Source organism: Stegastes partitus, unplaced genomic scaffold (genome assembly GCF_000690725.1).
Source record: "Stegastes partitus isolate 25-593 unplaced genomic scaffold, Stegastes_partitus-1.0.2 Scaffold1113, whole genome shotgun sequence".
Classification (NCBI taxonomy): Eukaryota; Metazoa; Chordata; class Actinopteri; family Pomacentridae; genus Stegastes; species Stegastes partitus.
Window position 1 is genome coordinate 187740 of NW_007578844.1, and position 16948 is coordinate 204687.

The 16948-nt window shown below is 42.7% G+C and overlaps 1 protein-coding gene across 1 annotated transcript in view; it reads left to right on the forward strand.

Annotated features, from left to right (window-relative positions):
* ncf4 (neutrophil cytosolic factor 4) overlaps positions 1-16933 on the forward strand; it is a 41229-nt gene extending 24296 nt beyond the window's left edge. Inside the window, exons 7-10 of the mRNA XM_008296237.1 lie at positions 3958-4056; positions 10246-10397; positions 12116-12181; positions 16548-16933. Of these exons, the coding sequence (XP_008294459.1) occupies positions 3958-4056; positions 10246-10397; positions 12116-12181; positions 16548-16755 (525 nt within the window). The 3' untranslated portion in view covers positions 16756-16933. The remainder of the gene's footprint in view (positions 1-3957; positions 4057-10245; positions 10398-12115; positions 12182-16547) is intronic.
* Positions 16934-16948: the final 15 nt, after the last annotated feature.

A 16948-nucleotide genomic window follows, 5' to 3' on the forward strand; every position in this document is an offset into this window, starting at 1 on the left:
CACACACACTCGAACATGTGCTTTAAAGGTGTAATCCGTAAGATTTTTAACATGTTAAACCCAATTTTTCATCCAATTTTAAGTTGGTCATTTATCCAACAACAACCATTCAATATGTTCTTATTTTGTAGCTGTCATTTAATTAAAACTGTTTGTTTGTTGGTTTGTTTGCTGCCCCTAGTGGTTCATATTTGTCTTGTTTTAATGGATCACTGGGATCTGTATTATTCAAGCACATTTGATATTTACCACAGAACCAAAACAACCCGGACAGAAGTATTAAAAACTGCATTAATTAGTATTTTTGGCTACTTGGAACTTGCAACAACTCTTAAATGCTGTTATAAATCTAACAGACACCTATTAGCATGAACATTTGTTTCATTGTCTGACTATAAAAGGGATACAGCCTTCAGGTCAGAAAAGTGAAGCCAATGCGCTGTAACGTTTCTAACTGCCAGCAGGGGGCGACTCTTCTGGTTGCTAAAAACAAGGTCAAATTATCTAGAAGTCCATGAGAAAACTCTACTTCTGTTACTATCACTATGAACATTTTCCCAATGGGTTTATGGTCTCAAAGGCTAGTTTCAAGTCTCCTTCAGTGCAGCATGATGCTTAATGAGTTAAAGATGGTTCTATTTGGAGTAGAACAGACAATAAACAGGGTGTGTTTTAGTGCGGGGCTACGTTGTGATTGAGGTGTTGCTACTGGGTGTCCTCAGTCAGATCCACACTTCACTGATCCAATATATGCAAATTTGCATTCATTTGGGATTTAGTCCGTGTGAATATATTCACTGTCCGTTTAATTAATCTGCGCCATCTCCTGGATAAATGCTCCACTATGCATTCACTTTGTCAAAACGTGTACAACAGAGGCTTTAAAATTCACTATTCAAAGGTCTGCATTTGATTTTTTTCAAGGTCGTAGGTCAGTTGGCAATAAAACGCTTAATCAACTCATTTATAACTTTTAGGCAACGTACATTCAAGCTCAAGATGGTCATCAAGGTCGAAATACCTTCATGCTTAGTGGGGGAAAATTGTGCTGCTTAACCCTTTTAACACAAAGTAACTTTGGCTTGAATTACCAGTGATTTGTGCCAATATGCCAGAGTCCTCGTCAGGATTCCTTTACAGCGTGCCACAGGTAAGGGTCGCTGACGGAGGGCGGAGAGGGTTGTCGTCGTTGTCGTCGACCTGGGGGTGGGGTTGGGGGACTTAGCGAAGGCTGCTAGCGGTTAGTGGCGAATACGCTAGCGAATAGCAGCGTTAGCAGCGAAGACGACGGTGGCAGAACTCCATTGGTGCTTGTTGTTAAATATTTTCTTGTTACGTACCCTGGAAAACGACGTATCGGCCCGATTTGCAGCATAACTTTTTCAGGCAGCAGCGTAACGGGTCGTTACTCTGTTGTAACGCTGGCGAGAACCCTGTATGCAGTTAGTATTATTATTATTACTATTTGCATAATTTATTTCATGACTGAATCGCTTGTTCACATACGAGGATTCCCACTGCTAGGCAATCAAAATGACTGTAACAGAAAGGCGCATATACCGAAGCCTGCTATACCAGGCTGCAGGGTTGACGGGGTGAAAGCCGCAGACCGGTATAGCGAGCTGTAGTGTTGAAAGGGTTAACTGTAGTCACTTGCATCAGTTTTAAGCTTGAACTCTGATGCATAAATGCACCACAAATGTCTTGTGACTGGGCCTCTGTGAAACCAATGGCCACACAGTTAGTCCATATTTTTATTTGTGACTTTCCCTACACTAGTGGTAGAAACTGTGTTCTGCAGGAAACGAGACACACAGTGCGGCTGCGATTTAGGGGCTGACAGCGAGTTCTCTGGTGTCACATTAATGTGTGAACTTGGCAGCAACAACACAAAACAACACTCTCTCCAGCAGTTAGCATCACCATGACAACAAACGTTGTCAATGATAGGCATATAAGCCACATTAAACACTCATCCACTCATGTGAATAAGCTCCAGCTACAGTGTGTCTCCTCTGATTTGGTTTTAATAGAAAACTCATTTCAAAAAAAGAAAATGTCAAACTTTATAACATAGTGTCTCTATAATGCAAGGTATTTGTTGGATCTGGATATTTAGGCACAGTGCTATTTTGAGTTAAATGCTAATGTGCTAATTAGCTGAAGAGTGCTGATTAGTCTTGAAGGTGTGTGATCAGGTTTTGTTCTGATAGTGGCGCTATAGGAAGACTCAGTTCATCAACAAAGAGATTAAAGTTCATCCAGTGAGGGGCGTTAATGTGTTCACTAATCTTCATGGCAATCCATCCAACAATTGTTGACTCAGAGCAGTAAATGTCAGCCTCATTGTGGTGTTCGAGGAATAGTGTAGAGCCCTCCAAAGTGAGCAGGGTTCATCTGAATGTGTTTAAATATTACAGGTTGGTCAAACGTGTTGGATGAAACCACAAACAAGACCAACATTGGCATCCTTAGAGCCGTGCTGCTGGCATGTCCAAGAAATGGTGATTAGAGCAAGTTGAAGTTTTTTTAATCTCACCTATCGTCACGCTGGAGGCACGAGAAGGCCGAGTTCCTTTACACTCGCTCACTCATTGTCCTTTAAGGGCTATCGCACAGAGTCACTCACTGTGAAACCACCAACACAAAGACAAGAGTGATCTATCAGCCTTCTGCAGCCCTCTACCTCTGCTTAACTTTTCTTATCTCCTCCTCTTCTTCCACCTCCTCCTCCTCCTCCTCTTCTTCACCTCCCTCCCACTGCTTTAACCGCTCCTCGTTCTTTTTTTGGGTCTCGCTGTACCTCTCTGAATTTCCAACTCTCTTTTACTTCTGCATCCTCTTGTGATGCCTTATGATCCTTTTTCTTTCTTTCTTTCTTTCTTTCTTTCTTTCTTTCTTTCTTTCTTACTGTATTGTGTTGTGTCGTACTGTAGTGTGTGTGCGTGCTTTTGCTTTTGCTTTTGCGTGAAATCGGCTGTTTATCATCCTTCTGTTGGAAGAGTCTCTTTACAAAAGGACCGGAATAGGTTTTAAGCGCTGGTAATGACACTACTGAGTTCTACTTTAAATGCAAATTCAGCTCTGGCAGGCTTTTATTCCAGACGCGCTGATGCTAACCGGGACAGTGGAGTGTCCAAACCGCCCCTCCAAGCACACAAAACACACAAACACGTGCACACACACACCTTTCACTGCAGCCCAGCGCCTCCTCCGGCTGTACGACTTTTGACTTTCCCAACGTCCTCCTGTGTGCTTTTTGTTTCAGCCCACACACACACACACACACACACACACACACACACACATGCACTCATGGACACTTGGACTGATACACAAGCGCTGTAGCACACGCAGCATATGTTGCGTTCGCACGTACAAGTCTCACATGCACAAGTGTTTTGTGGAGTTTCTCGGCATCAACAATTCAAAAGCGCTGAAACATTTATGTCATAATGAAGTAAGTAAACCTTCCAGCTTCCCCGTTGTAGGGACGGACTGCTTCTCACTCCAGATTTAATGTCTTTGTCTAGTTAGTCGTCTCACTTTTCTCTCTTGTTTTCAATAATCTATGCAATAAATGAATAATTAGTTGCACAGACTTTAACACACTTTCATACATTCACCATCATCAGCAAGTAAGTTACAGCTGTAAAACTAAACATCTTACCCTCTAAACTTCACTTCTTCTTTTTTTTTTTATCTTTTTGTGCTCACAAATATTTCCCTTTTTTTCAAGCTGGAAAAAAATATTTTTGAGCATCTCTCAGCTCCTGCTTATCCGCACAAAAACAAAAAACTCTGTGAAGACTTACCCGTCATCGCTCACTCTTTGTGTTGAGTCCGTCCGACTCTCTCTTCTCGTTCCTCTCTTCTCTCACTGACCGGTGTGTGTGTGTGTGTGTGTGTGTGTGTGTGTGTCTGTGTGTGTGCGGCGCTTTCTCTTTTTCTTCTCAGGCGATGTTTGACTTTCGCGGCAACGGCAAGGCAGAGTTGAACCTGAAGAGGGGAGAGGTGATCTTCCTGCTGCGACGAGTCAACGCCGACTGGCTGGAGGTAAGAACGGAGAGAGGAGGAAGAGAGCGGGAGGGAGGGAGGAGAGAGAGAAAAAGAGAGAGGAGAGGAAAAAAAAAAAAAGGTAGAGAAGGAGGAGGAGAGAGGCAGGGAAAGAGTGGGAAGATTGGAAGGCAGAGAAAGATGGATGGAGAGCGAGAGAGGGGAGGGATGGGAATAATAGAGGAGGAGAGGTGGAGGGGGAGTGGAGATGTAACAGAAGAAGAGAGAGAGAGAAAAAAATAGAAAGAAACGGGCATCTTGATCAGGACAGTGGAGAGAGATGGAGGTCAAGACAAAGCAATGCCAAGAGGTGGAGAAAAGGATGGGGGAGGAAGGAGAGAGGGAAACGAAGCAGAGGGGAGAGGGGGGAGAGAAGCTGTCTGAGAAGGATGGAGATGAGATGGAAATATAATGAAAAGGGAAAGAGAGAAAGTGAGGGTATGAGTAACAGACAGAATGAAGAAAATAACAAGTATAGAGGGATTTTATTTGTTGAAGCTTCTCAGCTTTCCAACATCTCTTCCAGAAGATGGTCCATTTTACACCCAACTGTGTCCTTTCACCACCTGGTTCAAAAGGGAAGCCACTTGCACAAATGTCAGTTAGAAGTGATGTATTGAACTCAATGCCAACTAGATGATGTGATGTGTAAGTAGGAGACAAGTCAGGCATGTTAGAAGCGTGTGGATGAGTGGAAATGCGGGGTGATGCTTGTTTGCTGGCGCAGTAAACCAAGCAAACAAAGAAGGCTGAGGTGGGTGCAGGAGGCCTGAATCTCTTCCTGGAATCCCATCCTGGATGGGCAGGTATGAGCAGACAACCATCCCAGCTCCACCCCCCACCCATTGTAACTGCAAAACCAGTAGGCAGAGTGAGCTGGGTCGTCACAACCCGTAAGAACATTTGAGGGTCGGTTGTAAACTTAGTCATTTGCTAAAATCTGCAAACCCACAATTTATAACCGCATCTCACATATATATGCTTGAACTCATCCCTGTTTGCAGACACCCAGGTTGGTGTAAGCAGAACCACACGCACGTCCACCCGTCAGTTTTTAGACTGTTTACATGCACACTGGTATGAGGTGTAACCAAAAGGAAACAGGACTTTGGTTGCTGATGACACGATTCAGCAGGTAGCCAGTGATTGCCCAACATCTCAACACTGTAAAAGAGAAACAACACTTCAGTTGATCTTTCTTTTCACAGCTGGGTTTCTAGCTTCAGCCAAGTGCCTTCTGTCACAGCATGAACCTTGAGCAAACAGACTAACACCAAGTTGTTGGCTAACTTGGAGGAAAAACTCCAGCAGAAACCCTTGACTTGACCCAAACTCTCAACAGCAAGACCTCATACCAACATCCAGAAGGTCAAGGAACTGGTGCTGAGTGATCGCAGGCTGATCTGGATGATGGCTGAGTAACTGGTGTAGGGAATAGAGAGTCGGTCAGAACCTTATTATTGGGTGATTTGGGTAGGGAGAAGATTTGCATGAAACTCCGAATACCAATCCCAGCAGTTCCTTGACCTCTGGACGTCCTTTGTTCAAGCATCTTTCTGTGACAGACACTTGACTGGAGCTAGAAACCCACCTGTGAAAAGAAATATAAGAGGTCAATTAAAGTGTTGAGATCTTGTCGAACACTATGATGTACTTCATTACCATGTGGCTGCTGAATCATGTGATCAGTGTCCTGTTTCTTTTTTTAACCCTGGAGCTTCAGTAAAGAAAAAGAAGTGGTTTTGGTTGATTTTTGAGAATGTCATGGTTTCAGACTTGGGAATTTTTGTATTTTTTCACTCTACAAAGTCCCACATGGAAAGCCATTTCAAGTGTTTAGTATCTTAACAAATATAACTCCCACGGCCAATAAATTTGGTGAGGACAGAGACAAAATTGTTTCCAGTAGATTCTCAAAATTTGGCCAAAGATATTTTGCAGAACTTGGGTCCCAGCTAACAAATAAGTGAATGAAGATACGCAGCGATGACTGCTGGGATGGGGTTGTCACGATGGAGGTGAGTGACCTCGAGTGGACAGAAAATATCCACAGGAGCAGGACAAAGCTGAGACTAGAGGAAGCAACGCTATGAGTTGTGTTATCAGATGAAAGTGGCCACAGTTATGACAGAATATTGCTCGACTTGTTACCAGTTGACGGAAGAAAAAAAATAGGTTGATGTCAGAACTCTTCGCCGCTCAGGAGGAAGTTTGTGTTTCTGTTATGTAACTTGACTGAAGCTGCACCCGTGCAGGTCGTTGGCAGCCTCACAAGCCAGGATATGATGTAAACACACAGCAGTATCCTGGTTTCTTTTTGCAATACTCTGCTAGCATTATGAGGTTTCTTAAAACCACCATAAGAGCTTATCGAGCTTTCTGAGTTTGGTTGATTTTTGCAAATACAAAAATGAGATACCCATTCATAACTGGGATGCTCCTGTCAGCATAAACCTTTCATCTGGGCTCATGATAGTCATGATAAAGGAGATATTTTCCCAGTTTGGTGGGAAAGGACTCAGCTAGTCTGCACAGAGCTGACACCTCAACCATCAAGTCGCTAATTCTGTCGTAGCGGATGAATGCTCGTAGTTTGTCTGGGTGTCACGTTGATTTATTTAAGCTTTCTGTCATACATACATCTTTTTATTGAATCTCTTTACTATGCCAATGTAGTAAAGGAAACACACAAACATTTGCTTCACATAGTGGAGCAGTCAGGTTAATTATAGAATACAATAAAATAAAACCGCAGCTTAAAAATAGTGCCATCCCCAGTTGGCAGCAGCCTGCTACAGTGACCACCAAGTACCTTCACTGGTGTGATTGGAAGTGCCCTGCTCTAGTTTCCTTTACGGGAACAATTACTTAATGAACAAAGTGTCCTGATTACACACTGCACGTGTCTCGAGTAAGACTTCCAAAAATGAACATTTTAATTAGCTGCTAAACATAAAAGTGCAACACTGGAATACGGGTGCTGGCAACCAGTCGTCAGAGAAATTGTGCTTTGTCACAGAGTACCTAAAGAAAGGTCAGGAAACGTGTTTAATAAAAATGTGTGAGGTGCTGAGATGGAGTGTGAGAGAGAAGCCGGGAGTGGGTGAGTGGGAGAGAGAGAGAAAGGAGGTGGAAGCTGATGTGGTGGGAGAGGGAGAGAGTGAGAATCAACATGGAGGAGGAGGATGCTCTTAACCTGCCCCTGGCTTTCTACAGGGATCCAAAACCCGTAGCGGAAAACATAGTCTAATAATCCTTATGCAACACTGCAAAATGTTATGTTTTGTTCTTTTTTGGCAACATTACCTCCACGCTAGTAGTAAGAGTTTTGTTTTTTTGGCGGTGGGTGAGGTTAATGCAACACTTACAACTTGTGAAAAGTTGACTGAGTGCCTTTGATTTAGTCAGTGGACAGAGCGGCTGTGGGTGGAAAACGTGACGAATCCAACTGGCATACTGGTGCATCAAGGTAAACGCTTCAAAACCCACCAAAGTGAAGCAACAAAGTAACAGATTCAGTCCCACAGAGAGATTGAGAAACACTCTGATCGGCAGCAGCTGCAAAGCTGCCAATGAGAAACAGGCTTTCAGTAGCAGTTGCTGCAATGATGCTGCTCAGTGGCCAACAGTAAAGAGGACGGCAGAGCTGAGCAGCCGTGAAGTGTCGGTGCAGAGAAAGGTTTTATTAGAAATCAGAGTGTTCTTCTGCTGTACCATAAAGGGGAGCTCAAAACCGGTTTACTTGTTCGTGGAGAGCTACTCGGCCTTTGAAAACAGTAAGAATGAGGATCTGCAGGACCTCTGTGTGGTCTGAGGCTCCGTCCACATGAATACGCTTTCGTTGGAGGTGGATCTTCGTCCATCTCTGTGCATACTAACACACCTGAAAACGCATATGTCTTCACCATTTATGTAAACAAGGCATTTAAATATCCATCCATTATCTATATACTGCTTAATCCTCACTAGGGTCGCGGGGGGCTGGAGTCTATCTCAGCTGACTCAGGGTGAAGGCACCTGGACAGGTAACCAGTCTATCACAGGGCTACACTTAGAGACAGACAACCAAGCACACTCACATTCACACCTACGGACAATTTACAATCACCAATTAACCTCAACATGTTTCTGGACTGTGGGAGGAAGCTGGAGAACCCGGAGAGAACCCACACTGCACGGGGAGAACATGGAGACTCCAGGCAGAAAGAGGTGTCCTCACTGGGACATGAACCGGCGACCTTCTGGCTGCTAACCAGAGATGCTGCTAACTAGAGACCCGAAGCAGAAAATACTACAGATAGAAAACAGCAGTTCCTTAACTGCATAACAGCTGCTGTCATTCGTTGTCCATGGCGAATTAACCATTGATAATTAGGACTGATGTCTTTGTTTTCTTCTGGAAAAAGCGTCAGTGAAACAACACGTAGTGACTCTTATGGCTCAATCAGAAACCAAATGTGAGCGTCTGCATCACCTTTTCCAAAAATCTCTATTTCTGCCCATCCAGACAAAAATGCAAGCTCAGATTTTTCAAAATAAAACAGGGTCAGCATTTCCAAAAGTCTTCACTTTAGACGACCTAAAACACTGGAGTCGTGTGGATGCTATGCGAAAATTATGAGTTTTTTAAATGCAAAGGTATTAGTAGGAAAGCAGTGTTACAGAATTACTCCTAAATGTTTGAATGACCACAGAAAGAAAAAGTATAAATTACAAACTGCTGGTATACAGTTGGACACAAGAGGGGGACATTTTCCTGTCGTGAAAGCTTTATGGGAAGTAAAACGTTGGCAGTATGAAGCATGACCACTGATGTGCACAACCTGGCAATGCAATGCAATTTTAAAAAGTCCTTGTACAAGGAGAAAATGTTCAATCCCAGTCTGAGTGATCGACTTACTGGGCAGGAAACAAGGAATCATATTTGTAGCTGTAAGTCTGGTGACAATCAGAATTTTCTGTCATGCATGCTGTAAATCCATTTGATAGTTTCTGTTACGACTCAGCTCACCAGAAGAAAAAGAAACAAAGAAAGAACCAGATGGCTGCGAGTTAATGTGATTTTAATGAGAGAAAGGCTCATTATTAGACAATAAAACTAAAAAAATTCAACGCAGATTACATGAGAAGAAACATGGGATGGCGGATTCTACTCAAGTAAAATAAATTAAACCAAAGCAGGACTCCCAACTAGAAGGTTTAAACCACTTACTCTATATGGCCAAGATAAGAGCTCAAAAAGTAAAGCCCCTGCTGCCCAACCTGCACTCACTGAGCACCCCGACACCTGCTGTTTAGCTGGACGGCAAATTGTCTTGAACAAAACCCCTTCACCTGCGTCTCATACATGCCAAACAGATGCAGACGTGAGCTTCTTGCACCAGAGCGACAGTTTCCTGAGCTTTTTAAACATCCGACGTGATGACAGGCGTAGCTTGATTGGACGCAGCGCCGGTGCACCAGACCAATCAGAGAGAAGCACGACGGAGTCAAAGAGCAGGCTCCAAGTGTGCATGCTGATTTACATACAAAACCAGGAAAAGGTTAATCGCACAAAAAGGAAAAGGAGCGCAGCGGCCCAGAGCTCTCAATAGGTCTGTCATCTGTTCAGGAAAAGGATGAAACAAAAGCCCTTTGTCTTCAGTTGGCTCGGTCCGCTCCAGGCTTCACTGGCTAGTAAGGAAATGGATGCAATATTATTAGAAATAGTTTCTGACCATTCTTTCCTCAAATCTTTATTTGCAATGTCATGGCGGTTATTTTTACCTTCATAAACTGATACCTGAGAAAATCACACCCACCTGATAACATACAGTTTATCTGACTAAAGTAAACTAAAGCTGCGACCTGATAAATGAGCAAAGTGCCTCCTTGTTCTGCTGTAAACGTGTGAACGAGCCGGATGCTTTGTGAAACCGTCTCTGCATGTGTTTCTGCAGACTAACACTCCCAGACATCAGGGGTGCAGTAAAAAAGCTGCACGGTTGTGTTGAGTGTTCCTAACATCAGCAGCATATTATGAACAGACCAATTAGTTTGGAAAACGTCTCTCTGGATGCACCTCCGGACCTTTTTTTTTTTTCCGTACGTTTCTCTCCCTCAAACCGATCTCATCATCAATCCCTCATCAATCCTCTGAGACTCTGCTCATTTGTTTTCATCCTTCTCTTTTCTTCCTCTTTTCTTCAGGGCACAGTCAACAACCAGACAGGTATTTTCCCAGAATCCTTTGTGAAGATCATTAAACCCCTCCCAGAGAGTGACTCAGAGGGTGAAGGTGGAGGCCACACATACAGCTGTCTTCACTGTTCCCTGCTCACCCCGTCTGGAGTCCAAACCAGGTCTGTGTGACACCAGTGACCCAACAGGTGGAGCTCTGTAGTTAGACACACTTTTTTTTTTTAAATTTTTTTTTTTTATGCAGGAATATGACTTTCAGGTGCTTGAAAATTGAATGTACTCCTTTGATTAGCTGAGTATCATGATGAGGGTTTGGCCCCATGTGAACATAATAGTGTGTAGATGTTGTATTTAACACAACCAACAGCCTGATAGATGTTTAAAAGTTTAGATTTTTACTTTAGTTTACGGGATAATTCTTGTGCATGTTTCTTAATAGTTCATGTTTATGCGATAACAAGTGCAGCTGTTAGAGGGTCTGCTTGTGAAGTCTGTGTATGGAATACGTGTGCTTTGTGGCTTTTAACCATTACTCTGATATTTTTTGTTTTGTTTATTTTTAAAACATTTTTCTCCATGAAATGACATCAAATGGAAAATTTGTGTAATATCTAAATGTATTGTTCAATCCACCATAGCTGTCAGTGTTTGAAAATAGGGGAAGTATTATAGCACCGCTGTCCACATTCCTCTCACATTTAGACAAGGTTTAAAACACAAGGACTGAATAAACCTCCCAGGTGTCCGAAGCAAAATTCTGAAAAGGCACCTCTCTGAATGGTAAAAGGTCTGCATTTACAGTCATCCTCAAATGTATTCAGACCCTTCCAGTAAAGAAAAGACAAAATTCACAACAGTCACTCAAATAACCAGAAACTGAAAAAAGTAAGAATAAATAAAAATTTGCTAAATTATAATTTAGTGAAATAAGACGTTGCTTTTGAATTGTGGTTGAAAAGAATAATTTTAAAAAACAAACAAAACTGACAAATGAGAGCACTTTGCTGATGAGCAGTGGTCCAGAATACCTGTCAACAGGTGCAGAAGTCTGACTGAGAGTTCAACAAAATATTAGTTCATGGGTCCCATCATGCTTGTTTTCCTTTTTTTTAAAAATTAATTTCTGTTGAACCATAATTCAAAAGCAATGTCATGATTTTCATATTTTATTTATTTATTATTACTTTTGTAAATTTCACTTTATTTCAGTGACAGCTGTTTTTTCCTTCTTTAATGGGAGGCTATGAATACATCTGAGGACGACTGTATCTGGAGCCTTTTAGCCTTAACTTGGTTCTACAAAGCGCTTAACAATGTCTTTCTCATTCATTCATTTCCATTAATCCATTCACACACCAGTGAGCTGCCGACCTGCTATTGGTAGCAACTTGGGCGTCAGTGTGTTCAAGGACACTTTGACACATGGGGAGGCCAGAGATCGGACCGCCAACCTTCCAGCTAATAGACACCTCTCTGTACCACCTGAGCCATGAGCCATGTCAACCACCTGACACTCCACTGCTCCCTCCTTTAAACTCTGAGGAGGAGGAACACGTTTATCTGATTGCTGGAATTCACTCTTATGATGTTTTTTCTTCTTTTTTCCTCTGTTCGTGACCAGAGGGATCGTTCTGATTCGTGCTCTCAGCAAAGTTGTTGTTTGATTTGTGGGGCTGTCACCTGCTTTACTGTAGGGGGATGTAGCAAACACATCAAATGTAATAAAGAAAGGTAAAATAAAGGAGCATCTGGGGGGGCTGACAGGTATGAATTACACTGTTGGGAGCGAACTTTTCTGATGAGCGTTAATTCTATAAAGTGGCTGCTTAGTTTTCTAAATGTGCTTCAGTTATAATGCTGTGTGTTCCTTGTTACTCAGAGACGTGTGTGTTCAAGAGGACCTCACCATCCAGCCGACGTACAAGGACCTGCTGTCTCGCATGAGGTAAAACAAAGATCTGCTGTTCTAGTAGTGCCCGAGGCGTTTTTTATAACCAGGGATAAACAAAGCACTTGATGGACGTTTTAAAATGTGTGTTTTAGGTCATGTTTTTATTACATTTACACCCATATGGGACACATTAACATAGGTGTTAAGAGCTGACCGTTGTTTAGCAGCGCAGGGGGACATGATTGTGTGCAATCTCACGCCTGTAAGCGAATTACCACACCTTCCCAAAAATGTGATAATGACATATTTGATGAAAGCTCGGAGTGAAGGTAATTAAAGTGGACGTAGAATGCACATTTCCAGGTTTATACTTTGGCTCCGTTGGCATACCTTTGCATGATGTACAGGTCCTAAAAATAAATAGCTGCAGTAATCATCTGGTTTCACTTCTTTCTCTTGTTCTTTAATCAAAATGTCAACTTTTTAGACACACATGTACATGTTTGAACCTGAAACCTTTTAGTGTGCACGGCATCCATCTTCAAGAAATAGTTTCTCCTCAGTTTCTTCTCATCGGGTTTCTTTTGTGTTTTTCCCCAATAAAGGACGATTTTAAAGGTTCAGATTCTTGTATCTAAGCCTTTTCCCAAATGAAGTTGTGACTCAATAATCTGACCCTTATCAATCCTAAACCTTGCTATCCGACAGGTTTTTAGGAAAAACGAACGGAACCCATTAAAAACAGCCTTAACATACCGACAGCCTTGGATTGTGACTCCGACATGACATTTAATGTCACCAATCAGGATGACGGCGTATTATCTGACTGAACAATCCCACAGATTGGCTGTGTTAGTGTTCTAACAATACACTAGTTATTATAACAACTATAAACAATAAATATGAACAACTAATTACCCTTCAAGCATCAAGCCCTCCTTGTATCTGGACCTCCGTCTTGACAATCCGACAGCCTTGCTATCCGACATAAAAGAAGGTTTTATTTAGTGTCGGATTATCGAGTCACGACTGTACTCTCCTTAATGAAAAAACACAAATTGTTTCCCGGTTATGTGTGACTTGCGTTGTGCTGCAAGTGTTAAACATGTTTTGTTGAATCCATTTTAATAAATTAGACTTTAAAAGATGGCAATTTAAATCACAAATCTGAGCTTTTGTTCTTGCGTCCATGCGGAGCAGAACACATTTACATATCTGGTGTTTCTTTATAAGAAGAACTGATGAACTGAGCTGATTGCTGACCTTTGAGAGCACACGTTCAGCTTTTCATTCCCGCAGTATTTTGCAAGTGAAGTTACAATAAAATTCCACAACAAACAAGGACGGGAACAAGTCCATTAATTCACCGGCCTGCCCTGAGGGGCAGCACATTTAGTCATTGTGCACAGCAAACCTGCAAATTGCCGGTTGCCAATCATCACCACTCGTTAAATTAGTTCCTGCGGGACCTCCGACTCTGCCCCCATCCTCCCCACCCGCAGTACCACCATCACCGGATGCATATGCTCATTACACCATCGTATCTGTTCTTCTCTGTCTTTTTCTCTTTCATTCTGCCTCTCCCTCTATCTCTCATTATCTGGTAATTTAGATAGGTGAACGCTGTGATGATTAGCCCTCCCCATTCATAATCAGTTCATTTCCGCCGCTTATCTGCTCATTATTGTTTTTTCTGTGTTCAGGCCTATTGTGCCCTGGAGTAGGATGGATGAGACCCTGGTCTTGAGTTTTAATATGGCTTTACACTGATAAAGGGAGGTGGTGGGGGGGAGTAAGGGGAACAGGAAGGGAAGGGAGGTGATGGAGGTACGAGGAGACAGTAAGCAGGAAGAGACAAGAGGGAAGATTGCGTTGTATAAAAACTAGAAAGAGGAAGAAGCATTGAAATGAGTGGAGCAATCGTTGCTAAACTAGCTGTATTAGACTATGTAGTAAATAAGCAGGCTGTACTAGTGGAGTCCAAAATGAAATTAAACCACTGAACAGTTAGAAATGACCTGCTGTTTGTTGCTCCTATAGAGAAAGTGGAGGAACAAATGGGCGCTGAGGGCGTTCTCAACTAGTTACTCATCGTTGTCCGTTTCTTTTGCTTCTTCATCTGTTGTCTTGGTGATTGTTCGTGCAGCTAAATATCATGATTCTCTGTGCAACGTTCAGAAAAGCCTTGTTATTACTGACACCGGTGGCGGTTAAGGGAACTGCAGTCAGCGTCTTGTCGCCATGGACTTGATATAAAAGATGGACATAGCCTCGGGTCTGAAAATTGGAGGTACAGTAGTGACTCGACAATCCGACCCTTAGCAATCTGAAAACCTTGCTATCCAACGGGTTTTTAGGAAAAACGATAACGCCGTATTATCTGACTGAACAATCCCACAGATTGGCTACGTTCACACTGCAGGACTTGATGCTCAGTTCTGATTTTTTTTGTGAAATCCGACTTCTTTTTCCAAGTTCATTCACATTTCCAATTAAATGCGACTTGTATGTGATCTGCTGTGTGAACTTCATACGACCCAAAAGTGTCGCGCATGCGCAGAAGAGGACACGACGACGTCACATGCAGCGAGCGTGCTCAGTGTTTACGGAAGTAAACATGGACGGCGGCGCCGCAGCTGGAAACAGAACTGTGACCGCTATCCTAAACTAGCATCAGCAGCCAAGTACTGCCTGTGTGTTACGGTCACTTCCACCTGAGCGCCCCCCTGGTGTGGAAGTGTTCCCGGACCACGCCTAATATTCGATATTCATCATTAATTGGGCTTGAATATCCAGAGAGCAGAAAGTGCTGTTCAGACCAGCCCTACTAGTTATTATAACAACTATGAACAATAATTAACAATAAATGAGCCTTCCAGCATCAAGCCCTCCTTGTATCTCGACCTCCGTCTTGACAATCCGACAGCCTTGATATCCGACATAAAAGAAGGTTTTACATTTAGTGATTATCGAGTCACGACTGTACCTTAAATCTGCATTCTTTCCAATGGCCAGCAGGGGGCGACTCCTCTGGTTGCAATAAGAAGTTGGATTGTGTGGAAGTCGATGAGAAACTTACCCTACTTCTCACCTGGTTTTTTACTCACATGTGTCTGTGTCGATTGTCAGTCAAACATGTAATCCTCTGTAGTCCTAAATGCTGCAGCAGAAAGCAGCTCAACCAAGAGGCTTTCCCAATTCTACCTGAGTGGTGGGCACTCCCAGGTGTTCTCACCCCCAACTTACATGGCTGAGAGGTAATATGTCCTAAAGAACCAAAAAAAAAAAACAAGTCTACTTGCCATCTACTGAACTTGAGATTACCTCAGTATGATTTTGCTAATGAGCCCTCAATCGCTAGCATGATGTTAATTTCGTAAATCATGGTCCTGTGTGGAGGACAGTAGGCGATAAAGGAGGGTATCTTTAAGGTTTGGGACTAACTTGTGATTGACAGGTTGCTCCTGTGTCAGCATGACTTGTTTCCCAGAGTTCTCAGTCAGAACTGCTTGTCACAGCTTTTTTCAAAACCATAAGATGATGACGGCCAAATTCCAAACTCAAGGTTTCAAAACAGTCTATCGTTTATGTACCGTCCAGACTTGTTGCTGCACTCCTCTGATGAGGACTCCTGCTCTGCCTTGATGTTGGTCACACTCCACTATTGCCAGATGGGCTTCAGTAGATAGAAGTTTGTTTTTTTGTTGTGTTTTTGTGCCTATGCGGAGTTTGCGTTGGGGTCTGAGTTGTGCTGGGAGGTTGTTGTTTGATGACGTTAGCGGACCCTAAGTTATTACTAGCTATGTCGTACTGCACAGTGTTGGCGTTGTACCAGAGCAGAAAAGGCAAAGCACTGAAGCCGAAACGTCACATTCTTTAGATTTTCTCAGAAAATTCGCCACAAGCAACCTGTTAGCACATATATGTAATTTGTTGTAGTTGCCATGACAAGAGGATGCTGCAGTTGATAGATTTGCAAACCTCTATCTCGGTATATCTCATTTTTTCTAAGTCTAGCTGCTGTTTGTCTTCCTTCCATCATTACTGCTTTGCATGCATCTGTAAAGATATTTTTTAAGTATTTGAAGTCACAATCCAGGTTGTCTCACACTCTTTTCAATACCAGAGCAAGAGGGTGTTGATATGTAGTCGTAATTCCCAACAGGTTTTCCTTAGACGTTATGTATCGATTGTTAAAATGAGGATTTTAATCCTTTCATATTTTTCCTGGAATGGGCCTGACACTTCACATTCTTCAATCTTCATAGCATTTTTTTCGAGTAACCTTAGTTTGACTGCTGTGATGTCACGTCGTAGCTCAGGAGAATACAGGAGGGAAGAGAAGCATCTCCGGGGTTTTAAAATATCTGAAGACACTCCTATTCTGAAGTCACTGTCTTAATGTCCTCGTCTCTCTCAGGGATGTCTTCAAGGTGGATGATATTGCCCTGAACTACCGCGACCCCGAGGGCGACCTCATCCGTATCCTCGACGACGAGGACGTCCAGCTGATGATCAAGGAGGGCAGAGGTCAGGAGGGCAAAGTCAAGAGGCCTGTCAATCAGTTTCCGTGGGAACTGCATGTGACCATGGCCTCTGACCTCTCTGTTTACAACACTGATGCCTGAGAGAGGACGGAGAGGGCTGAGAGGAATATGTAGAAATATTTACTATTCTCATATTAGAAAATGAACTTCCCCGTATTGAGTATTACTGCTGATGTTGTTGTTTACATTCATCTAAGCCTGTTTTAGTAAAAAGCCAAAACATTTCACTTAGTAATAAAATAATTTTATAACAGTTTTACATTTTGCTTGACTT